Source organism: Betta splendens, chromosome 6, assembly GCF_900634795.4.
Source record: "Betta splendens chromosome 6, fBetSpl5.4, whole genome shotgun sequence".
Classification (NCBI taxonomy): domain Eukaryota; kingdom Metazoa; phylum Chordata; class Actinopteri; order Anabantiformes; family Osphronemidae; genus Betta; species Betta splendens.
In genome coordinates, this window is record NC_040886.2 from 4180813 (window position 1) to 4207361 (window position 26549).

Here is a 26549-nt window from a genome sequence, read left to right on the forward strand (position 1 = left end):
ATTAATCAGCTGCGAGGCATGGGCATGAGTCAGTGCACCACAAGTGAACCTACAGCAGGATAATGCGGTTTCACAATAAAAGCTTTTACTCAGCTCATCTGAGGGTGAAATCTGGAATAAACTGCTGTGTAATTTCTACCAGCTGCTTTGTTCAGGTCAGATTGCTCCCATAGTGCAGCACATGACATCAGCGGCTTGTGTCACTGCAGTCAGTGAGGTGACAAACGAGCAACAAGCAGGTCAGCCTCATGTGAAATGGCTCCTGGCATCGCTGTGCGTTGCTCAGAGTTCCACCATTAACTGCCTGCTCCAGTGAGGAATTCCTGTCATTGGCTGCACGTGCATTTAGGAAACCACCCACTGGGCTCATTCTACTTACTGTAAGGTCTGACTCGGGTCAAGCTGAACGTTTGATACCGAGCATGAGAAACTCCCACGTGGTACGAATAAACCAATGTACAGAATTCAGAGTTTAAAGTAGACTTAAAAGCTTTGACTGTCTGTAAAATAGTCCCTCCTCGACTGAGCAGCAGTACAAAAAAGCCTCACTACAAATATCTGTTATGTTTCTGGTACATGTATGTGTACTACTGAAAAATGTTCTAATGGAGCAAGAAATGTGTCATAAACCTGCAGCTTATTGTTTCTTAAGGTCACCAAACTCCATACATAATATAAAAAAATGACTGGTGGCACTACAGTGTATGACGTTCTCTTCATGACCTTGATCGTGCACGTGGTCGTCGGTGTACAGTACAGACTGCACGTTTTACTGTCCTCATGGCAAATGAACTGTGTGCAATGAGTCACCAGCAAACGTTTTCTCTTTCCTCGTTACAGTAACATGCAATAAAATGATTCCAGCTGCTTTACGTGGTTATCAGCCAATGTTTCATATATAATTAGAATTTATATACTGAATGATTTGTTTTAAAGGCTGCTCCTAAACACAACTACAGTATGAAATAATTATAAGCACACTATAATGTAGTCACAAATGTTGTAGCTTTAAATAGGATATGTTTCAATTACACTTATGAAATAATAATAATAAAAAAGTTCATTCCTACTTCATAATGGTTGTATAAGCAACAAAGACGATCTACAGTAACATACTACAGTATGTGTGATAGCAGTTGGATTGTAAAGGAACAGAGTTGAGTCCATCAGAGAAGAATTCCTTATTTACAGTAGCTCTTTCCAAAAGATTTGGTAACAATGAAATAATAACAAAATCTAACCTTCATCATTAAAAGCGATGTGATTGTCTTCTGAGATTTTTGTTAACTCGTGAAACACTCTTTCTGTGTTACTGTTAACAGAATCTATCTTCTAATCTGCTCACCCCTCCCTGACCTTGCCCTAACTCTTTCCTTCTTTAGACCTCATATCGAAGGGAGGGCAGTTACCACCACCAGGTATTCACTGAGAATCAGACTCAGTCAGTGAATGAATGATGGATGAATGAATGAATGCTTCATAGTTTTGATTGATTGGTACCCCACTACCTTTTCAGCAGCTTGTTGCTGAACGTGCTGGCTGTCATTGTCGCTGGGTAAATTCTTGCATGTGGCTGGCGTGCTGTGCTTTGACTTATTCCACTCTCCTTATTGGCTGTGAGGAGATAAAGGAGGAGGGAAGAAAACGTAATAGGGGTGTAAAATGGCTAACATGTTCCTTAAGATTGGTGTATATTGAGTCAATGGACTGACTTAACAGGGAGCGGCTGGCTTGTAAAAACAGGCAAACCACTAAGAGACATTTTTAATGGTTGCAAATAAACCTCACCACCAGGAAAGAAGCACAGAACCTGCAGACCTGAGCTCATCTTTATTCTGTTGCATTCATAAAAACTGATTCAAGCGCGTGTCGCCTGCTGACAGTGACGCTCCGTCAGTTCCTCGCTCTTTGAAGCCAGCTGCTTTATGCATTAATATGAAGCCAGCCTGCTTCCACTGTGGCTCAGCAGGGACCCTTGATGGACCCCAGCGCCTCCTTTCAAAGGAGGCTCTGCACTGTGCTTGCGACATTGTAACAGTCACAGATGACAAATGGAAAAAGTGATGAAACGCTTTACAATACAAAGACATGCAAAGGGCATCTCTGTGGTTACTGTTGCTGTGGTGCTTATTTTGGTCCAGCGTTTTTTATCCCTGTCCCTCAGGAGGCGACGTGAGGCAGAACAAGGATAAATGAAGGCTTGGTTGTGCTGATGGGCAACATGACAGCTTATAACCGCGCGACCAACCACCGTCCCTGTTTACTGTGCGTCTCCTTATTGTAACATTAACATTTCAATATTCTGTCTTTACAGTTCTGTTTGCTTTGACTACCATTTGTAAACATTAGTTTTAACATATGCTGCGTTTTGGAGGCGAGCACATCAAATATTAAAGAGCGCTGAAATGTGAGATTTTACAAGTGGTGCTGGCTACAATCGCTGTTTCTATCCACAGCTGTGTTTATTCTTTCTCAGTTGTAAGCGAGGAGAGTGCGACAGTGTGTTCTCTTTCAGTCACTCACCTTCAACCACTTCATCCTTGTGAGGGAGCAGGTTAAACGTAAGCTGTCCGTCACAGGGCCACATAGCCCCTCGGATAATATGCAAACGCCACAGGAAAAGGCGGTGATTCTGTGAATCGGGACCACGTGAGGCACAGTGCAGACTACACCACCGTGTTCCCTTATACCTGCTGTACCTATGGTGCATCTACTACTGTACCCCTTCACCCCAACCGATGGAGGCTGACGACCACCCACATTTAGCCTGGTTCTGCTCTCTTCCTCTACAGAGAGTTTCTCCTCTTCACTACCACCAAAGTTTATTTTTATTTTACATACATTTAAATACAGAATATCTCTTAATTACAATTTATTGACTTTTGATTACTCTTGTTGTGAACTGATGTTATTTACAGGAAACACAACTGAACTGAAGTGAATGTCATACTTTTCTCTAGCACTTAGGAGTCCACATGTTGATTGTTGTAATCATAGTAAAAATGATGTGGCAGACGGTAAGAGGCAGAAGAAGGGCGGTGAATCCTTTTTTCACAGATAATGATTTCGGGGCTGCAGTGGACCCAAAAGGCAAATTTATTCTGAAAAGGCAGTTGGAATACATCCACTTTATTACAGTCGCTTAGCTTGAGAAGCTCTGCTTGAAATTCAGATGCCTTTTCTCCGAATCAAATGAGTGCAGTGGAGTTGTAGTCCATTGTCTTTGATTCATCTACATCTGTCTACATTGGAAATACTGTAATAAATTCATTTTCTGCATGGGGACGATTTAGAGAGATACGTGTCATTTAGGGTTTATTACTGTACAGAACAGTGTTGACAAAGACAAAGGATGAACAGAAGCAAACGTGGCACCATGTCACGGCAGCCCCAGAGTTACTGCAGGGAGAGTTTATCCCTACAAGACGCTTGTTTGGAGGGTGTTTTTGTGAAATGGATCCAAAAACAGAGGGTCTCAACCCCTACTGGGCGTCAACACACAGAACCGTTTAACTGAGCAGAATTTGGAACCAAGCCTTGAGTCGGTGTCTTGTACGTGCTGCTATGAGTCGCCACCAGAAACAAGCTGAAGCTGCCGATCAGGACTGTGGTTTATGTCAGGCCTTCATGTGTTTAAGCGCTATACAGTGACTTTGCGAGTCCAACTGGCTTCATCAATTTGCACGATTCTCAACCAGAACGTTCCTCAAAGTGTTTTTTTCCTTCCTCTGTGCCTTGTAAGCAGCAAAACGTCACATCTCTGCCTTCCACGTTAAACACTAGAGATTAGACAATAGAAGATCAATTTTTTATTTTCAAGTCGTTCAGTGGAAGCACAGTGCAGTAGTTGCCACTTAGTGGCTCAAAGATGTTTTGCATTTTGCTGCTTAATGCCTCAGCCTGCTCCACCGAGACCTTATCTAACCGGCGCTGGCCCATGCAGATGTGCACCCCAATCTACAGTACTGTGCTGTGTGTTTTATCCTACCGCCTCTTCAGGATGCGGCTTTGCATGCAGCCATGTGTTGTGATCACGCCATCTACCCCACTAGAGGTGAATTTAAATCAGTATGGCCACAGGGGAGCGGAGCATATCTCGTCCATCTGCTGTACTTCATCATGCCGCTGTTTGCTCTTGCTCAAAGTTAAAATTAGAGGAGCTTGTGTTTCACAGCACGAGAAAGGAAAAAAGTGCAGAAGATTTTCCTAGTGTTGTGTTCGCACTCTCTTTATGATTCCTTTTAGTAAAGGAAATTGTTGACCACCGTGTTGACGTGCTGTCTCCTCCTCTGCTTCCTTTCCTGGTCACTGTTTGAATCGGCTGCGGAGAAAACCACTATTCACGTCTTCTGACAGAGGGTTCGGAGGCTTGGCTTCATTTAATTGAGCTGCTCACACAAGATGAAAGATGGCCATTTGTTAAGTCAATGGGCCGTCGGTGGATAAGAGAGGGAGGTTGATGGACATACAAAGAGAGGATGGGTAGAAGGGAAAAAGCAAAAATAGTTTGAATAGGAAAGAAGGTTATGTGATTTGAACCGTAGAACAAAGACCTTGAAACTGTAAAATACCAGTTGAGATTTGACACGTCTTTTTAAGGCTGCACCCTGCGGCCCTGTCAGTCCTGTGTGATCCATACTGGTTCCATGCACACGGACTCATCTTTAACAGTGCTCCTCTGTGTGCTTTCTCCTCAGAGATCCATGTGGATAGTGAAAATTAATATAGATATGATTGGCCCGTGCAGTTCAGTGAGTGTACTTCCCCTTCGCCTGCTCCTCTTTCTTTGTTGATCATAAAAAGAGACACACACAGTTAAACTCACCCTCAGCGTGTGAACACAGGCCGTGGGGGAATGCGTTCCTTGCACTCTCCATACATCTTTCATGCAAAAGGATTCACAGCTGTCACCGTGCAGCACATCATTGAGTGGCTGGAGGACGTATGCAGATGCACAAACACTCCACTTATGTATTAATGCCTTTGTCCCCTCTGCCGCGGCGTAGTGTACGCGTGTGCACACGTGTGTTCCCCAATGCCCATGCGCGTCCGCAGCCACGTGTGCAGGAGCGGGCTGACGGCACAGCGGTGTGTATGACTGATGAATTATTAAGAGCGCTGTCAGCTGGATGCCCACATTACCCAACCTCACATGCACTCAGACTTCAGCATGCATCATCAAGTGCATTAGGCGTCCCATTTTAGAGCTGCCGAAAATAGAATAGGGGAAGCAAAAATCTGGGATTGGTCTGTTTTGCTGTGTAACCTGAAATGGTCTTCTTTATTCTCCCTCCTGTTGTCTGTTAGTAAATTAAAAAGCGCTTGGTGATACACAGAATGCGTTTGGGCTTGGAGGAAAGCACATCTTCAGCTGCCTTTTTAATCTTCTGTTCTTTTACTGAATCCCCTGACTTCAAAGGTGCCATTAATCTGTATTATTTATTTATTTCTCCATAGTTTTTTCATTATGCCAACCATGGTGTTTGGAGACTGATAAAAACTAGTTGAAGGAGGGAGGCCCGGCCAATTACTCTTATCTAAACCGGAAGCAACACTTATCTGGATGTTTCTTCTTTAATATTCAGCAGAGCACGACGTGTTAGTCGCAAACAAGTTTAAGCTGTGCCAACTCACGCTGAAAAGCTCAATATCAGGATCTTGCTGCTAATCAAAGGGAGGTTGTAGTAAATGTGAGCAGCAGTATGTAAATAGAAATAAGCTCCAAAACCTACTGTACAGTATGTGGAGGTGCTGTTCTGTTAATGCAGTGGCAAGTTTATGTCCTTCCAGACTACGTACTTCCAGACTAGTTCCTATGATGTTGTTTAGGTCAGACATTTTATATGTGAACCTGACTGTGGCAAATTACTTTGCTGTTGTGGGCTTTGATTATTGTTTAAATGCTTTGACTTTGTACCCGTTTCAAATACTCTCACCGGATTAGCTGGTGTTTCTCCTAAGTGCTGTGTATTTTGTGGCTGCTCTATTTCTCATTACTGTGGGCTGTAAATGGCATTAGCTTACAGTATTTCATTCTCATTCATCCTGTTCTACAGATGCTTGTGTTGCCTTTTTGCATGTGCTTTATGCCTTTGTGTTGTTGGTGGACTATCAATCAATGAATGGATTGACCTCAAAGGTGCAAGATCCTTTACTCGAGTGCTGTTTCTGACTGTTTGTATGTTCTCTGTGTCTTTGTAGCCTGTCCAAGGCTTTGATTACGCCAAAAAGCACATGGGTCGGACCGATGAAGCCATCTCTGTCACTAAAGAGACGCTAGTGTTGGGTTTGCCCGTACGAGATGCTCCGCAGTCCCTGTCTTTGGATAAGAAGGCCCACCAGGACGGGACCAACAATAAGAGGCCTCCATCTGCCGACATACACAAAGGAGGGTAAGAGAGCTGCTTGAACAGCATACAGTCGTGCTCTGAACATAGGCTCTTGCTGCAGCAGCAAGCAACAGCTTTCAATACATTAGTGAGAAAGCAGAAAAACTAACTAATTACTAATTATTATGACTAATTACCTTACGTTCAATGTAGCTGGAACAATAGGAAGTCTGAAAAAATAAATATAATGAATTAACATTCAAATACCAAGTATGTGCATCGGAGTTTGAACCTATCTATCATTATGCTGAGGAATCTTACCTTTTATATTATGGCAAGTGAGTGAAAAGACATATTGTTTCCAGCTGGTACTGTAGCCTCATGACACGGGACCTGGAAAGATCTCAAGCAGCTGCTTCAGTCAGTGAACACGCTGTGATTAAAATCTAAGAAAAAATCTTTTCAGCAGGGCCTGCATATCCGTGTTTGTTTGTGCATTGCGGTGTTAAGCCAGAAAGAAGCCGACCGTAAGCAGTTCAGACTCTGACAGATTGACATGATCTGAAGATAAGTCTAGTGTTAACAAGGAGCAGAAAATTAGGATGTGGTGAAGTGCTACTGGTTTACAAGGAGGGATGTGAACTGACGCCAGCCTGTGCTGGCTTCTTAGAATTAAGAGGAATAAGGAGCAGAAATAAATAATTGGTGCCGTGTTTCTGAGCTTTTATCAGCCGAAACCTTAGCGTTTTTCTGTCACTGCAAAAATGAATATATATATATAATCAGACCAAATACTGTCATTATGTAATTTCATCGCATTTTCATCACATAATACAATAATTGTTCCTAGCGGATCAAAAAAGTATGTCTAAATATTATACCTCATTGATTCACTTGGGGAAACGGTATTCTCTACATCTGACTAGACATATTCAGAAAGCTACTGTGAAGTAACTCACTCAACGAGCTGTTGGGATCAACTGGGCCTGAACTGGCAACCTTCTGCTTCCCAGTCCAATGCTATATCCACTGAAATATAACAGCAAAAATCTAATGTATAAACATTATATAAAATTGTACAATTTGTACATTATTGCTTTTTAAAGTACAAATTCTTCCTTCCTTCAACAGTTCTATGAGGAGTGCTCTGGTGGCTCAGTCAGTGTAGCTTTACATGTGAAGCAGGAAGTTGGCAGTTTTTACCCAGTTGTTCCTGCTTGAAATAGAATTTTTTAGTGGTTATTATCTTATCTTTTAGTTTATATTTTCACATAGCCATTAACTGATAAAATAGTTAAGATGCAAATTAAATGTAATTAAATTACATAAATGATTACATTTTAGTTGGTATACTGACCAACCTGTTTCAATCAAAGGTTATTTGATGTTTTTTGCGTATGTGCATGTTCACATTGTGTTTATTTGAAATCCTATTTTTCATATACAGTATATAATACTTAAAAATGCTAGAGAATCATTTTTTGAGTGCATCTACACATGCCTGACAATACTTGTGACAGTAAAACTGTACATATTCAGTAAGTACATATCTTTTTTAAATTATTATTAATTAAAACCTAAAAAATAAAATATTATAATAATGATAAATAATAATGAATTGTTTTAATTTAATTCTGTATTGTAATATTTTTGGTGGCTTCTGAAGCCTGAGCCAAGCGCCCAACACAGTAGGAAGGATGTGATCAGTGTTTGCAGTACTGTAGTAAAGTGAGGCTGTGTTCTGAACATGAACAATCATTGGAGCTGCAGGTTGTCCTGTTTTCTGATGAAAGGAAAGGATACAGACTGAATGCTAACCACAGGGGAGTGGACGGATGGAATCGCAGGGAGAGTCGTTTTTCTGCACACTGCGTCCTCCAGAGAGCTACAATATAAGGCACAAAGAGGCAGAGAGGCAGTGAGAGGAACATGACTTTCCAACGCTGTGATTATTGATTCTGCTGCTCCTTCCTCTGACCTTCCCCAGCAGATTTATATGGAACACACACACCACATTTCTCCCTCCTTCCCTCAGGCTTTTCTGGCACTTCATACCACACGAGCTTCACTGTGACTTAGCCAGCCAGTGGCTGCACGCTGCACTGTGTATATGTTGTTAGCCTCGCTCGTGGCTCTGTAATGTCCGGTCTTGCTGATCTTACACCACCTGTAGACAGGCCTGTCACAATGCGGAACCACTGTGGCTTAGGTGCCTCGAGGTTGTTAGTGCGCATTGCGTTTGTGTTTCACTGAGCATGTGGTTTACAGAACAGTGTGTGTGTGTTTACAGTAGGTCTTTTTAAAGGTTAGGCATTAGGCATTTATTAACAGAGGTTGTTATGGCAGAGGTTAAGTAAGGGTTAAGTAATGCACCATGTCAAAGAGTATCGCTGCAACTATATATACAGTAGACACAAGTGAATGAGTGTGAGACCTACAGTACATTTACCTGTACATGCATTGTACAGTGAGCTGAACTCTATCAAGGCTGTTGGCTGCTGAGCAACCTGCCCAACAATGTTAGCATTGTTTCACTTCTGCATGTCTTTTATATTTAATTCATTCTTCATTTAACACACAATGACACAAGTAGAGAACAAGAATCAGAATAAAAGGGTTATGTGATTACAACAATACCTTAAACATTCAACACGTGCAACCAGTTCATTAGAATTCCACAATACAGGCAGACACATCAACAGCATAGGTGTAATATTGTGTCCCTGGTTAACAAATCAAGTCAGGTTTTTTAAAACACAATTGCATCACTGCTCAGGGTGATTTAATATTCTGACCACCTGGGACAGAACAAGCAGCTTCACTCTGTCACCCTTACATATTCATTTGTTGCCCTTGTGACCACCTGAATTTGAAAGTAATAGGTGATGGGTTTTTAAGACCTTAGAGGAACAAAACCATATTAAAAAGGACCTTGAAAAGAAGCTACATGCTGTCAAAGAGATCAAACAGACTTATGGACAGGAAGGATGTATGTCCCACCTGCCCTACAGTGAACTGGAGCTTCAGTGTCAGTTGATTTCAGTTAAATTTACAGTTTAACTTTTTATAAAGCATTAATTTACTACAAAATGTATCTTTAAGTAAGGTTTTCAAAAATACAGAAAACCGAGAAAATAGGTCATTGTTAGGAGGTCAGACATTATTGGTAGAAAATGTTATGTTATGGTATGACCATGATCATTCTTTGCTTCATTAATGCTACTTTTATTCAAGTTATGATTAAAGTTGTTGAAAATTTTGTGTTTTCTGATTATAGTCTATTTGTATGTAAGTAGAGACTCACAAGCCCTACCCTGTCTTCTTCTCCTCGCCTCTCTGTTGCTATGACGACTACAGGCGGTTGCCAAGTGAGGAGGAGGGCTCAGTGTCAAGTAAAGGCTCCGGGAAGCTAAACACCAGCAAGAGTTCCTCAGCCCGAAGGACGGCCACGGGCAGCAGCAGCAAGAACGGCAAGGAGGAGCTGCACAAGAGGAGCACCAACGGTGAGAAGGAGGAGAGAGAGGAGCACAAAGGATAAACAGCCAGACAGAGAAAAGAGCTGGTTTCACCACATAGTCACATCATTTGACGTGGAAGGTGGTGGTCATTATAAATAATATTAATAATAATAACAAGACACAGACACACTCAGCTAACTCATGCACATGATGGCTAAAGACACACACACACACACACACACACACACACACACACACACACACACACACACACACACACACACACACACACACACACACACACACACTCTACACTCTACTCTACACACTGTATACTAGTGTAGTAGCCAAATTACTAGAGGCCCTTTAGGTTTTGTAATGAGGTGTTTTCAGTTAACTCCTAGAAGATTAAAGCAACACTTTCTAGAGAATATTTCTTAAGCATCAAGTTATATTAAAGTCAAAACACAGATCAAAGACAGCAGCGGAGTTGGAAGGAGATGTGATAGCATACTGTCACCTTAGGTATGATTCAAATCCGTGGAACCCACAGCATATGGTTTGTGTATTTGAAAAATGACTAATCACTAAACGTGTGTGAAACTCAGAGGGTTAGGTTCTGAAGTGGAGGCGCTGTGCAGCTAATAAAAAGCACCAACACGGTATTATGTTAAGTATTAAATGACTATAGTCTGGGGTAACATCAGGACAGGCTTTATAAGCTCTAGCATGTTTTAAAAATCAGCTGATGAATCTATGTAAGTGTTCTAGATTGCGAACGAAAACCTCTCATACTTTTGGTCTCAGTGGAGTCGCATAAAGATTGGGCATACAGACGTTAAAAATAGTGAGTCTACAGCAAACACGCTAAGACCCCATTGCAACCATTAGGAATGGACACATTAAAGTGCTGTACGAGCCCCATGACCATCGCTGGGATCACTAGTGATCAGTACCAGTCTATGCATTTATCACCTCAACTGTTAAATGTATGAAGTTTTGGATAGGCTGCTTCAAAATCAATGTGTCCATCATATAGTATCACAAGACAACTTGGACCCTGAACATAGATGCTCTGGTTATGTGGCTGCTACCCTACACACAGGAAGCATTTATTTTCACTGGTCTCACAACTTTTGTTGTGTTTTGAACCTTTCCATAAACTTACAAAACCTCTATGAGGGTGGTGGTGAGTGATGGTGACCAGTCTGATATAATTCACCTTCTCTGATTGATTAGACAAAATCAGAACAATCAGAAAATTCTCCACGTCATTTTCAGATAAAAGAAAGTAATGATTTAAGAAATTAGGCTTATGACACGAGCATTTTAGGAAATGGTGCCAGAGGACAAGCTGCAGAAAACATGATCAATACGTCACTCGAGTTACTCTCCATTCTTTTCCTACAGAGCTGAGCAAGCAGGAAATATAGACGATACCTGGAGGCTTGTGTATTGTTCTCATTGAATACAATGTCCAGTTGGAGAAACAAAAAGCCTCTCTCATGTTAATCAGTTTGGCAGATCTCCGAAGTAAAGGGCACACACAGGTCATCCACCACAGTAGCACTTTGATATTAATCTCCTACAGCACATTTGAAAGTTTTTTTTAATAGTGATTCCATGCATAAATAGTCTCAGGTCCTCAACAAATTATGGAACCATCACACTTTTAATAACATTGAGGCAAAATAACATTATGTTCTGGCTTAAAGAGAAATTTGTTCAATCTGGATAAAACGTAGACAACAATAACATTGTAAACAATAACAATACAATATACAGTACAGTACTGTATATGCACAGATGTATGTGTATTAATGTATTGTATGTATACAGTAAGTGTACAGTGTGCACGTGCCTACATCTAACATCTAACATAACAGCCAAATATAGTATAGCAGCTATTTAGTTATGAATGTGTCTGCCTAAGGTACTGTATGTCCTTATTCATTTATTTATTTTGTACCTAATGTTTGCTTAATCAATGTGATTGGTTTCAGCAGCTGGTTGTACTCTCTCTCACCCCACCCCACATGCACAAACTCAGCCTGTCCACCCATTCTGCGATATCGCATATATTTACGATGGAATAATAAAAACATGGAATAAACCATAATCGAGAGGAGTATATGTATTTCTCATATACTCCTCTGGAAAAAGCAAAACTGCTCATCACAATACGACATTTAGCCTAATACATGCTGCTTGTTGAACTGCTGGCCAGGATAAAAAAAAAAACAAAAAAAAACAAAAGACATAGTGGTTCAGTTACAAATAGTAGTAAACATCAGAGTGTTCAGCATAAACACATGGTTAACGCTGGCATGATGAAAGATGAAACACTGATTGTTGCCTGCACAAAGTAATCTGCAAAAGCTGTTCATTCAAAACAGTTGAATGAATCAACTCTCCGAGGAGAGGAGGAGAGATTTCACTTTCATTTTTTCATTACTGTTGAGAAAGAGCTTGGATAGGCAGAAGTCGTTCAGAAATACACTGTAGGCTCTACTTCAACAAAGACACATGAATATAAATCTAACAAGAAACATCAGAGAAGAATAATTGCACAAAGACAAATCAAACTATGGATAATTACAAATAATTCAATGAGTTAAAATAAATCAATACATACACAATTTGATAAATACAGTAGACAAGTCAACACATGATCAGTGGGGTCATATATTTTTCTCCATCTAGAATTGGTACTGTAGAATCTGCTCCAGTCAGACACAATGAGGTGTAAACACAGAATTAAGGAATACTATAGTTTATTGATTGTACACTTTCATGGCAGCAGCCTGTGTTCAGTGTTGTTTATGTTTGTTGTCGTGGCTTCTGAACCAGTGTCTTCTGCGTGTGACACTGGCCCTGACCTTAACTGTCACAGTCTGAGGGCAGCACGACCTCAACAAAGAGAAGCCAGCAGAGATGCAGCCAGGATGAATGGTGGCAACATGTGTTTCGAACTGAGTTAATGACAGACTGTTGTAGGCCTACAACAAAGCACACCGCCATATGATGTCAGGCGCACAATGAGTCACAGTGGACTCAGTAGAGCACAGCACCGTCCATCTGCTGCTGCATCCACTGCACATCAATACAGCTACTTTAAAATGAAAGGCCACATAGAGCTATGATTTCAGAAATGATGAGCCTCAAAACACACCAACACAACTGATGATATAAGGAAACAAAAGGCTGAAACGGTTTAAGCATTAACATGACTGCAGCTCAGCCTCCCTTTAGCAAGCTGTATAAGTCTGCTATGACAGTCCTATGTCTCAGAGGACAAAATGAGTCAGTTAAATAAATGCTGCATCACCGATCGCATCACTGTGCACAAAAACAGCCCGAAGCTTGATGGGAGCAAAAGCCTGGAGTTGATTGTGGTAAAGAGGTAAAGAGTTGTGGGGGGGGGGGGGCTCAGGTACTGTACCATAGAGCTACCGAAGGGCTCATTAATCTTTTTCAGAGCACTGAGTTGCACCGCTCTCGCTGCACTGGTTGAATGTCCCTCTGCAGTACCTACAGTAGTTATAACAAGCTATCATCAAAAGCGTCCTCGCCACATTCATCACTGTGTGGTTCTCAACATATCCTGCCCACAATGGTTCCACCTCCTATACAGAGAGCTGGCTTGATCTCAACCATCAGTAAACATTGGTGGCAACAGCTTAGCTGGTTCTGCATGTCCAGTACAGTAACCACCTAATAAGCAAACAGCTCCAGATGAATCCGTTATTGGCTTTACAGGTGTTGGTACAGTGGGTGGATGTTGCTACGTACAGACAGAGACAGGCTTGTTGCCATTGTTTGCAGTCTTTGTACTACTGTAAGTAAAGCTAACTGGCGTTTGGCTCCAGTTTCATATTTACTACACAGACATGACAGAGGGACTCATCTTGTTGCGTAATCCTCCACCAGAATGCAAATAGCCACATTTCCCAAAATGTAGCTGTAATCCTTTAAATGCACTCCAGCAGAGGACAGGACACAGATCAAGTCCAACACTCTCATTTGACACAGAAAATTCAATTTACTCTAGAGCGTGCCCAAGACTCATACATACATTAAAGAGCCTTTATCCACAGAGCGGCAGTTAGACTAACAAGACAAGGATTGCTGTCTGAAGTATAGCTACATTGTGCGCTAATTTCCTGTTTGCCCTTGTGGTCTCCTCAGACCCGTATGAAGATCATTCGGGCTCACTGCGTCTCATCACCATTAAGCCCATGACGGCCCAGCCAACGTACTCCTACCCCTCCTCCTCTTCCCACAGCCAAGACTCTGTGGTCGTCAATGGGGAGGTGAGTCCAGACGAAATTCTCATGCTGCTGTAACACGGGGGGATGATTTTGAAAAGACTTTTGACATGAACTCATCAATACATTATTTTTCAGATTGATGTTGCAGTAATGAACACAATTTCAAGGCTCTCTTATGCTCACCCTCGTTGAGGCGAGTCTGTTACGGTCATTGTCCGGTTTCAGGTTTTATTTGGTGCATTTTTGTGTCCTCAATCGATCTGGTGCACCCCAGGAGGCCGTATCAGTGTGCAGTATTAGGTAGCACATCACCATCGAGTCACACAGATACTGTACTCATAGTACAGCAACATTTGCTGCAGAATGGCAAGAAAAGAAAAGAAAAGAAAAGAAAAGAAAAGAAAAGAAAAGAAAAGAAAAGAAAAGAAAAGAAAAGAAAAGAAAAGAAAAGAGAAGTAAAGAAAAGAAAAGAAAAGAAAAGAAAAGAAAAGAAAAGAAAAGAAAAGAAAAGAAAAGAAAAGAAAAGAAAAGAAAAGAAAAGAAAAGAAAACCATCCCAGTCCCAACAGAGCCTCCATTCTTTTTCTTTTCTAGATTAAAAATATCAATGTGTTTATCTAATTCTGCACGGTGTGCAGTATTGGACACGTGGTTTAATTACTGTCCACAGAACTACTTAAAGGTAATAAGTAAAAACTAGAAGCAATTTATAGGTTCAGTTTTAAGCTTATGCACCCCTGTGTAGCCAAGAGGCCCGTATAGTATAGACAAACATTTAGTAGCAACAAAAACCAAGAGGGTTTAATAACATCTTTTTTGTAGGCAAAAAACGTTGAAAGCTATTCATTTAATTCCCGAGCTTCAGGTGACTGTTATCCTGCCCTTTCCTTGTTGTAGGATTAACATAAAGTTACCTTTGGGACTTGTTGTACAGATACAGAGTTTACAGTACCTTTTAGCTGTTGCTGCAATTAAACATCCCTTTCTCGCTAATGCTTCGCTCACATTCCTTCTGATTCTACAGTACCTTAACCTCTTGCAGCCAAGACATCAAATACCCAGGCTAATGATACATTTACATCTCAATCTGGTAGTTAAGAGACTAGAAAATCTTCTGGGGGGTCATCTCTCTGGTTTTCCAGTTCATCTGTAATTGATTGGTGCAGAAAATATCATGATTAGGGCATGACACTCTCTGGGATTGTCTAACTGCAGGGAACATTTGTTGAAACATATTACTCACATTATCGCTGTACAGTAGCGAGAAACGCCTAAAAAATACCTCAAATGAATAAACAATTCCCTATGAACGGAATCCGTTGTGGCCCCCTAAGCATACAGATTCAAGAAATGTAGTATCTTCATTGTTTGCAGGCAAACCATGTTGGGTTAAAGCAAAAATCCGACATTGAGCAATACAGGAACAAACTGCGTCAGAAGGCCCGGAGGAAGGGCTACGGAGAGTTTTCACTGTCTGAGAGCGGCAGCCATGGTTACAGTCATCGCGAAACCAGGCACAGTCGGAACAACAACGGAGGCAAGGAACCAATGACTGCAGAGGAGAAGAGGGCCTCGTTTGCAGGATGTCATAAGAGGTGAGAGCGAACGGATACAAGAGAAGCAGGAGGTAGCTGTAAAATACTGAAATGCACACGGCCGTAACCTACGACCTCAACTCCTGCTCACTGCAGACTATAAATGCTGAGACAAATCACACACATTTTGACAGTTATATAAAAATGATAATCACAAGTTTAAGGATTAGACATCAGTATCAAAGCACAGGGGCCGTTTCATTATTGATGACCTGATTCTATTTTTGCTCCATTTCAATCCATTATCATTCAAGATGTAAACAATTCAACCAAGTGCTTCACTACTGAGTCATACTCTGACTGTACTTTATTATGAAATTGTTATAGGATGAGTATTTATTAAATAATTAAAGCACTATGAACATTGTATTTTTGCACAAATAACTGTAGACCTGCAGCTGTAGTTGCTAAGCAACACATTAGTGTTGAGTGTTAGGTAAATTTGGTGCATCATATTTTACCTGTCACAGCTCCTGTTGCTTCTCTTTGTCATTAGCCTGTTTTTTCAGCCTGTACATGGTTCATTATCTGTTTATGTTTGTCGCTTGGAATGGAAAAAAGCAAAAGGATTCAATTCCATAAAATTCATAAATCTGGATTTGACAATACACCATATACCAGTTTTTGAGGTACAGTAACTGCAAACTGAAAAAGCTTACATTACTCATTACTTTTTACATCGTACAATTTTGCAATTATGTTGGGTCCATTACAATTGTTTTGTTCAGCTGAATTCTGTCACTCTGTATCACACCAGATCTTATTACTTAATTATATCAATGTCAGGGAATTTGACAGCACATTTTTATCTTCATATATGTTTATTTTAAAATATCTATTAGCTAGTTACATTACTGTATCTCACTAGCTGTCCTGATATCACAGCCCCTCCAGGCCATAGTTCACTGTAATAACATTATTTACAGTACATGTCCTGTACCATTAAATACAGTCTAATGATTATTCATAGAGGAGACAAAATGTTTTATTATCTAGATCCATGTTGTTTTTTTAATTGACTAAAATATAGACCGAACCATATAATTATTTTCAATTCCAATCTGAGCTCTGTGGAAACCAAACATGACCCAAATTCATAACGCTAGATTCCCAGTCCTGAACATGAACCTGACCTGAACCCTTGACCTGAGCTTTATTTGTTTTTTTTTTTTTTATTGAAATTACCCTTCCTAGGCTTCGGTTTTGGTGGTGGCCGTGAGTTTCACTGTCAGTGTTGTGAAGGAAGGCTTCTCTTCCTGTCCCCCAGGTACTCCCACCCACGGGAGCCCACCTACTGGAGCAGACAGTCTCTAAGCAGCCCAAGCCCAGTGGAGACGGAGATGGACCTGCTGGTGTTAAGAGAAAGATCAAGAAGGGGCATCCGCAACAATGGATACGATGTAAGTAACTCGATTAAGAAAACAACATGAATGAATTATCTTCAGTTTGATCACAGAGACGGTAAAAGGCCAAGGAGGTACATCTGGTCATGTTAGATGCAAGGTCCTCCCTTACCTTCCTAAGGTCTGTAAATGGAAGCGTTTATTACTTGAGAAACAGCAGGACCATAGATAGTGTGATTCTGATACATACGTATTTCCACTAATACAATACAGTAGCTCAGGTCTGACCTGTGACCATGTGCTTCATGATAGGTTTAATGATAAACTATAGATTAATATACTTTTGTCCAAGTACGCCATTGGCTGTGGCAAAAATAAAATAAAACTCAATTTAAATAACCTTCTGAGAGCATTTCTCACTTTAATCCATTCTGCCCTATCTCTACTGTAATTCAGATACAAAGAGTCACACGAAAGAGAGGTAACAACGTACCCTTTGGTGAACTTTATAATTCTGCAGCTAATGGAAACAAAGACACAGAAAGTAAAAATGAGAGGAAGGAAAATGACCAAAGAATTAGAAAAAATACTAAAACATAGCAAACCATAAAGAAAAGAAGAAAGATGGGGAAAGCAAAAGATAAAATGGGGACTGATCAAGAGAAAGAGTGAGTGGAATCTCTGCATGCTGCTCCTCTGCTGTGCTGCACCAACATCAGCTGTGCTACCTAGCTGAATGTCAATGACTCTGAATATGATTATAGCCTATTTAAGGATTCAGATTGGAGATTTGACAGCGTTTAATAGCTTTTGATGCACCAAACTGTTTGGAACAACACAAGCAGAACAGAGCATGGATGCTTACGTGAACACTAGATGTGTATCTTATCAATTTGACTTCTAAATGGTTTCTAAAAGGAAGCGAGTGCGCCGTGTGTCTGTGTTCATTTGGGCTGATCATTGGTTTGCTTCTGGTTAGTGTGTGACCATATTTACAGCATGTGTAATATTTTATTATCTTCAATAGAATCCTGTTAAGATGACATTATCAGATTGTGTTGTTGTTCATCAGAACAGTGATGAATAACTGAAGTTTGTTATGTGAAAAGGAGTTGACATATTTTAACAAATCTGCTATTTTCTATCAATAACAGTGTAAAATATTTATTATTATAACAAGGAGTAATTCATGTTTTTTTGGCATGATCAGGTCACCGCTGGTTGTTCTGCCATTTTACTGTACCCAACCCCCAACTTAATGTGTATTGTGGTAATGAACTACTGTAATTGTACTTGTAATGTAGTACAAAGTATTACAAAATAGTTTGTGTGTTTTGTTAAGGAGCTAAGAGGCAGGCCTGTTTATTCTAAACACACACACACTGCCTTAGGAATCTACTTTATAATATTTATGATTTCCTAACTTCCTTTTCTGAGTGGGAAACCAAAGATCCATGCAGCTTTCTGACATTTTGCTCCTCTTCACCTCATGCACAAGCTGATGAAGGCAGTCTTTTGTTGGCTACGATTCCTTCACAGGGAGAGCCGGAACCATTTGAGGAGACCAATGTTGACCGTCTGATGAGCTCTCTGGGTTTTGGGGGCGGATCCACTGGCACCGGGAACAGCAGCTTGGGGGTGAAAGCTCACTGTGGCTCCGACTCCTCCACACTCAGCTCTCAGCCGTCCATTGACGAGGTCCGCACGCAGATGCACATGTTGCTAGGCAACGCCTTCAGCTTGGCTCCTCCGGACCATGACCCACCTTCCCCTCCAACTAAGTAAATTCACATTGTTTTTTAGAACATCTGCATTATTTACTGTACAGTGCTGCGTAGGACAGAAAAGGGAGAGATGCTGTTTGCAAACCCACTCCCAAGCTCTTTGTAGAAAGTAGACTACATTTATCTGAACACAAAGTAAAACTGATTCTTTAACTTGTTAATGTTGTTGTCTCTTATTAGCAGCCGCCGCCATCACTACCACCATGCCCACAGTGCATACAATCCGTCCCACACCAGCCACTACAGTGATGGGGTAACCAGTGCCCCAGGAACCATGAACCATCCATGTGGAGGCAGGCAGAGAAGTACAGGATACGACGACATGCATCAGTGTAGCCTGCCCAAACCAGTAAGCCCTACACAGAGCTTAAAAGCTAAGGCTTCACAGTCCGCAGACATGTGTTTGGGTTTAGAAATGAGTTTCTCCACCTCCACTTCAGCATACCGGAGGATGATGGAAATTGATGTGTGTTGCCACAGCACTGAGGACGAAACTGACCAATGAAAATATCAAAATCATGGACAAAGACACAAGTTTGAAATAAACAAATTGATGTGATCAGTTAGATATGAATCTATATAATATATCCACATTGTGCTAAGAGTAACAGCACGTGAGCCATGTATTCTGATGGACGGGCACATCATCGGGTCAGTGATTTTTTTCTGTCTTTGGTTTATCACAGTTTCCACTGTGCTGTTTAGCCTCGTAGATTTGTTTGTGTTTCTGCTTGATGCAAACACTGTTTTACACAGTACAACACCTCATTACACGGTGCCACTAAGGTAGAATCCTAAATATTACCTCATAAAAAAAGAAAAGTCTTTGTTTTGCACAAAAAAACAAGGTTTCAAGGGTTTTACGATAGCGGGTAGCAGGTATGGTGGCGTCCAGATCCATTATATTGTACTTTTGAAAGTCAAACTGAACTTGACACAAATGTTTCTGTCAGGCCTAATTACCAGTTCTATCAGCATTTTGACGTTAAGTATCCATATTGTGCATATTGTGCACTCTGATAATTTAAACATATTTGTAAAGTTTGAACGTCCTGAAAAGCTGCCACTTATGAGCAAGAGAACAGTTTTGCAGAGGTTGAAGAGATCAACCCCCCACTAACAAAGTTACCTTGTTCATTTTAAATTTGTTTTTGAGTTTCGTCCTCCACGTTCTTCCCTACTCACACATTTATCTGATTCTTTAGACCTTTCAGGACTAGAAGCTGTGAAATGAGCTTGTGTTGTGTATTTGCTCCAATGTTATGGGAGTCAGATGTTAAGTCCATGTGTAATGGACCTTTGATGTTCTTGTAGGGTTTCCGGTTCACTCAGCTTCCTGATATGGGCATTGGTTCTCCCCCGCCCCTGATTCCCTCAAGACCAGGACCACCACCTGGAACCTCTATAAGACGGTACCCATCCCACTTCTACCAATAGGCATTGACTCATGCACTTCAAAAGCAAAATCTATAGAAAACATCAACATCAAAAATAATAGGTCCTTGTAAGTAATAATGACAATTGAAAAATAACCAAGAAAGGTCTGTATCCTTTAAAAAAGAAAAGATTTACAAAATCTATGTGGAAGGGACACATGCTGTAGGGTTTCAAATCAGTCATAACTCCACAGCAAATCAAAAAGCAGTGCTGAGGCTGATGCCTGTGTAAGAAGTATAAATAACTGTTAGCAGAAACTGCACAGGAGAAAACAGAATGTTAATCAGCAAGATTTGTAAATTGGCCCTGCTCCTCCACTCTCACTCCATACCACTCACCTATCTCTCAAACCCATATGTTAGTCTGCACCACTTGAACCCCACAGCATCCTGATTTAAATGCTGTTGCTGTGAGCACTGTGTTGCTGGGCACTTTAGCACTGCAGTGCAGAGCAGCCACTGTTGAGTTTTTCTGAGTGTTTTTTAGGGACAACATTGCCATCTAGTGGTCTGGCACACAAAGCAGCTTTCACTGGCTGTACAGTAGTCAGGAACAAACTAAATGTTCTGTAGGAAAGAGAGAGAGAAAAAGATTCCTGTTTTGGAATCTTGATTTTTATCATAAAGTTCTGTTCTTCAGCAACAAGAATTGGTTTTCCTCTTGAAGTAAAGTCCAGTCAATCAGAACTGAGCCAGTTTCGAAGCGCCTTCAGGAAGCAAAGCTAGTCCAGAACCTTTGGGAGTAACTTCTTCTTTGGCAGCAGTTAATATATTATGTTGACATTCGACCCTCCTCTGGTCAAACAGCTCCACTCCTGATGTTAGTCTGAAGCCTCGCGTGCCAGAGGTCTCAGACCTGCAGGTCCAACAGCACAGTGGCGCCCCCTATCTGCCATTGTCCAGGACCCCTTTTCCAGCTGTTACTGTTGATCAGTCCATCAGCACCTACTCAGGTAAGATGGAACGTGAAGGTACAAAATATGCAGTGGTGCAATTGGATAAATCCTTTTTACATCTCACAGGAAACCCAATAACAGCAGTCTACGCTATATCAGCGAACCGCCCGGGTTACTCAGACTACTTTGTGATGTCGCCGCCATCATCGTACCGAAGCCCATCCTGGATGTCTTATCCTCCTGAGCCAGAAGACTTGCCGAGGCAATGGAACGACACGCCGGTGAGACAGCTGCTTTCTACAATAAGCTCCACTCAGTTTCATACATGATCAGCTGAAACTGCTTTTCTTGTCCTCCTGCAGAACTCGCGTCACCTTGAAACCATCTGCTGAATTCATCTGCCTGTGACACTGAGTGAAACTGCCAAATGCTTGGTGGGTCACTTTATTGCTTTGCTGATGCTAAGTATTAGTGTTATAATAAAAATAAAACTTCTACTGAAGTTTTTTACTCAAATAAAATCATTGGCCTGGTTAGTTGACTTTGCCTGATTTTCTGTTTTCCTGGATAAATGTAATACGATGTGATTACATGTGAGAATGTGAACCACTTTCCTATCAGTTAGCAAATTTTTAATTTCTCACAGTACAGCCAAGGTTAGACAATGAACAAATCACAAACCACCTGTCTAATAACTGTTAAAGCAATGCCTCTGTTGTTACAAAGAGAAATTAAGACAAGGCTAAATAAAGAAAAATGCTCCTGTATTGCTGTGGCAGGACTCTGATACATGTGATCATCTTCTGATCCACAGGAACATCCTTTGATGAGCAGAGGGCCTCCTTACAAACCAATCACTAAAACCTCTCTGGAGCTTTAACGCCACTTCTTCACCTCGTCCTGGTCATTCTCCTGCCTTACCATTACCTTTGGACCACTTCTTCCCTCCACACTGCCTGCAGCAGCTGCTGTCCTTCATCTGCCCCCTTCTTTCCATCTAAGCTTTGAGTCATCCCCCTGTATTCTAAAAGCCCCGCTCATCTGTTCAAACCATTATACAGTAAGTCCCTTTATCAAAGCATAGCGTTAGCCATAATTCTCTTTCTTATATCCTGCTCCCTGAGCCCCCAGACTCTCACTGGCACTATGTGGACTGCCTCTTCTGTTTTAACCACCACTCTACAGCCAGAGGCTCCTCACACTGCTGAACGGAACTAAGGGGAACAAAGCTGAGCTGAGTTAAGATGTACTGAGCTTCCCTGCCTGGAATCACATACAGTACATGTGGTGTGGATGAACAGGGTGACTACAGTACAATTCTTTCCCCAGCAGTTATCAAAAAGAAACTGCCATCTATCCAGAACATGATGGCACCCAGCAAAACATTCAGAGTACAGCAGTGCCCCAGCCATGGCCAATATCTGCTCCTCCTGGACTGGGCTGGACTGGACTAGACCATCCTGGACTCGCCCCTAAGGTCCATCATGAAGCCAGGAAAGCTGGACTGACTTAAAACTGTGCTTTTTATTTCGATCAATCCAAATTCCTACAGTGTGTAAACCATCTAGGACTTGGTAATATTTGTGTTTTTAACTTAATTGAGGAAAATTTATGAAAAAAGGAAAAAAAATCTCGTCTTGAACTGTCTCAATTTTAGTTTTTGGATATTTGTGTGCTTCTGTCTTTTTTTGTGCATTGATTATTATCAATGGATTACTGTACAAAAAGATGTAGTGAGTGTTTTGCGTTTACTCATCTTAATTTAAGGCAAAAAAAACATTACAACCTTTGACGCAGAGAAAACGGCGGCTTAGATGTCTGTGGCTGTGATGGCATTTCTGTATTTAAAAAATAATTTCTTCCTTTATCATTTTCCTTCATCAATTTCAGCAATGGAAAAGATTTAGTCTTTATTATCTGTCGACTCTCTGAGTACAATGTTTCTGTCCATTGACCATAGACAGACCTGAGTCAAGTGTTCATAATGAATCCTTAATGACGAGTTCTGTGGTTTGTGGTTTACTTCTACGTCTTTGTTCTTCTACTCATCACAAAGCCACATTCCAATCTGTACATTCATCATGAAATTAATTTGGTTAAGATAGAGTTAAGTTCTGATTTGACTCAGGTCTGTTCCGATTATGTAAACACGCCAGTATTTTTAGGAAAAAAAACCAGTTGTTTTACCTTAAGATGTTTACTGTATAAGAACCAATGACTTTTGTTTATTTTATTGTTGATGAAGTTGGAATCAGTACTTGATCAAAGGACTATGATATAGTACTGTTCAAGAGACTTGCTGGACTTGCATAAGTAACAGTTAATAGTATTACTGTATATATCAGATGATTTATTAAGAGAGATTTATGCAAATAGTCTTGAAGGAAAAAATTGCTTGATGTTGTTCTGATGCCATTTTCTTTTCTTTTGGTTTTGTTGCATTTCCAATGGACTGTTTTGACACTTTGAAATTCTCTCTATCATCTTATTTCATAGTCCTGCTAACATACTGAGGAGCATTAAACAGAAGTGAGAGAGGGGCAGGATCGACAACCAGGAAGGCATTAATTGTCCATTATATCTAATCCTGCATTTCCATTCATAAAGTTAAAACTAATCTTAAACTGTGTAGCCATAGTAGTCGAAAGGATTTCAAGTTTTAGTACAAAGAATGTCAAAGTTGGAATTATATTTACCCTCATGTCTTTCTGAGGAGAACTAAAAATCTGTGTGCACACCGTACATTGGACTCCTCATCATTTAGGTGATACTAAAGGAGTTTATAGCCATATGAATAATTTCACCAAGTGGACATAAAACAGATATACTGTACAGTGCAAATGATGCCAAATGAAAGATAGTGGAGAGGAGAATAGAGAAACAAGTGTAGAAGTGTAAAGATGAATGAAAAATACATATACAGTAGTTTAACATGACATGAGCACTTTTATATTCAGACACCAAATCATGAAACAGAACCGATTTAATAAAAAAAATGCTCTTTTAGAGCATGAGACACAAATTTAAAGACTAAAGTCACAATCAGAGTTAAAAGAATGTTAAAATATTGTATTTTAGCAAAATGCAAAACACTTAAAGCAGGGGCCAAGGACCTGTTCATTGTATCGTGTAAGCAAATTCAAGGTCTGTCAAATGAAACCTGCATTTAGAAAACAGCAGAGATAACAAGTTGTCTTCCTTTACTTGGAACATTTGCTGATAAATTGTTCCTTGTCTGAATCGACACCTGCATATGTTGAGTTTGATGTGGATACTGGAGAAAAGATTCTGGTGGTGTGGTGTTACAGAACCACAGAATTATAGCAGCATGAATGCACACGGTGCTATTGGTGTTTAGCATTTTCATTGCTGGAACAGCAACCATGATACTGTATTTTAAATCACACTCTGTGTATAGTCCCATTTATGGTTGAATAAAGAACCACTCCTATTTATTATATTTTTTGTCACTCCATATTAAGAAAGCATGGTGGGCTTTTGACTCCAGTCGATAAAAGGAGACAAGGACTTAATTCTATGCTATAACTTGATGTGCAATGTTTGTGCTTTACACGGGTAGTGGCAAGATGCTTTTAATGATGATGGACTCTGAGAGTTACTGGCTGTCAGTTGTTTTTCTTTCTGCTGTTTGAACCATGTCGTGATGCCGGGACATCAAGGTGGCTCTGATGATGTCATACTATCAGAACGTGGATGTTGATGAGATCACACTGACTACAACCTTGAACGCTGTTGGATGCAGAGAAACTTGGTAAATTAAAACAATAAAGACAAACAAAATTTTTGACAACTGTATGAGTGTATTTGTCTACAGCAGTGACAGTGTGATTGCTGTTAGATTTTGTATCCACTAGGAGGAAGCAGCGACCGTCGGTACTCGTCACCTTCAGACTCCACAGTGCTTCAGTTTTTCTCACCCTCTGGAAAAGCCTAAATCAGTTAATGAAACATATTATTTCTTCATCTTTATGAGTTGTGTCTGGTAGGAGCTGTGCTCTGAAGGAATGAAATTCAATTTGTTCTGAGGTGAGGCAGATAAACTAGACTAGACCAGTTTGAATAATAAAGCCATTATTAACTCTTTAAGCTTAGTTTTATAAATTTACTTATACTCACTCACTCACTTGCTTATCTTCTACCTTCTTCCTTCAAAAGGCACTTAAAAAAAAGCTTTAAACCCTAACAACAAAAATACAACTAAATAGAGTACAATTATGTACAAAAACTCCCTCTTGAGCAAGCAGTAAAAACAGGGGAGAAGCAAGAAGTGATAGAGAGAGATGGTACCTGTAGAAACGTACGGTATAGGAGACAAAGTAATAAATTGTAAGATGAAGAATGAAAAAAAACAAACAGTAGAGGAGCTGTGTACTGTACCTTCAGCTACTCCTAACCGATTGACACAAGTTTTATCGTGACTGATACTTGAAAACAATTAAAAAAAAACAATCATACAAAACAATATTAACATAAAAAATGTAATTGTGCAGCTCTATTAAATTTTGTTGTATTATTTGAGGGGCTGGGGGCTTGTTCGGGCGTGTGTATTGAAGCTCAGCATGATGTAAAGGGCTTTGGAGCGCTCTTACGGAGCACTGACCAGTCTGTGTTTGTGCTGGCTCAGGTGTCTGGTGTTTGTGATATTCTTCATCCTGTCTTGGCTTTGGTCAGCCTGTCTCTCCGGTATTAATCCCTTGCGAGAACTTGATGTTATACTCAGCTAAAACCTTCCCAATTCAGCAGCTGCAGAGCACTTTTCCCAGTGGCCTGTGTATGTCTGTGTCTTTGCATCCATGTGTGCAAGGCCTGTAGCTGCTGCTGCCTCAGCTCTCTACACCTTTGACTTTTTGGCCTGTGTAGCTGCACTGGTGTAATCAGTGCAGTTTAACTGCACTATGTTACATCTGAGTGTAGTCTGGAGGTGTGTGCATGTGTGTGTTCTCTAGCCAGTAATTAATGGATAATCTCTCTAAGTGAAACAATTGGGAATTAAAAAAGCAAGTTACTCAGCTGAAGATCAGAGCAGGATTTCAGGGCTTACTGTACACTACTCAGAGAGATTGGAGAGACCCCTCCCCCACCCACGCACACTCACATCCTTGTACTTCCATCAAAGTGAGAACCTCAAAAACTCAATTCTCACCTCAGCCCTAGAATCACATCTTAACCCTCAAACAGGCCTTCAAAGAAGTGAGGACCGGCCGAAATGTCCTCGCTTTGTTGAAATGTCCTCACTTTGGTAAGAAAATACACACACACACACACACACACACACACACACACACACACACACACAAACACACACACACACACACACACACAGCAACCTACTGTGTCACCAACTGTGACCCCAAAATTGCTGTTCAGTGTTTTCTGTCAAGTCTGTCCAGTTCTGTCTAGTGTTTCATTGTTTCATT

The 26549-nt window shown here is 40.7% G+C and overlaps 1 protein-coding gene and 1 long non-coding RNA gene across 4 annotated transcripts in view; one reads left to right on the forward strand and one right to left on the reverse strand.

Moving 5' to 3' along the window:
* Positions 1-24922, forward strand: part of kiaa1549la (KIAA1549-like a) — a 66591-nt gene extending 41669 nt beyond the window's left edge. For 2 of the 3 annotated variants that reach the window (XM_029152626.3, XM_029152628.3), the window contains 13 exons: positions 1383-1418; positions 6202-6392; positions 9687-9832; positions 13976-14100; positions 15432-15652; positions 16920-17052; positions 18535-18776; positions 18960-19128; positions 20094-20191; positions 21023-21168; positions 21238-21392; positions 21474-21545; positions 21926-24922. In XM_029152626.3, the coding sequence (XP_029008459.1) occupies positions 1383-1418; positions 6202-6392; positions 9687-9832; positions 13976-14100; positions 15432-15652; positions 16920-17052; positions 18535-18776; positions 18960-19128; positions 20094-20191; positions 21023-21168; positions 21238-21392; positions 21474-21503 (1692 nt within the window). In that variant the 3' untranslated portion in view covers positions 21504-21545; positions 21926-24922. The remainder of the gene's footprint in view (positions 1-1382; positions 1419-6201; positions 6393-9686; positions 9833-13975; positions 14101-15431; positions 15653-16919; positions 17053-18534; positions 18777-18959; positions 19129-20093; positions 20192-21022; positions 21169-21237; positions 21393-21473; positions 21546-21925) is intronic. The other variant, XM_029152627.3, reaches the window with a different exon arrangement.
* On the reverse strand, positions 6400-9744 carry LOC121202286 (uncharacterized). The gene is made up of 4 exons (XR_005897788.2): positions 9634-9744; positions 8133-8214; positions 6651-6762; positions 6400-6559 (listed from the first exon to the last, which is right to left on the reverse strand). It is a non-coding gene; the product is annotated as an uncharacterized LOC121202286 (long non-coding RNA).
* Positions 24923-26549: the final 1627 nt, after the last annotated feature.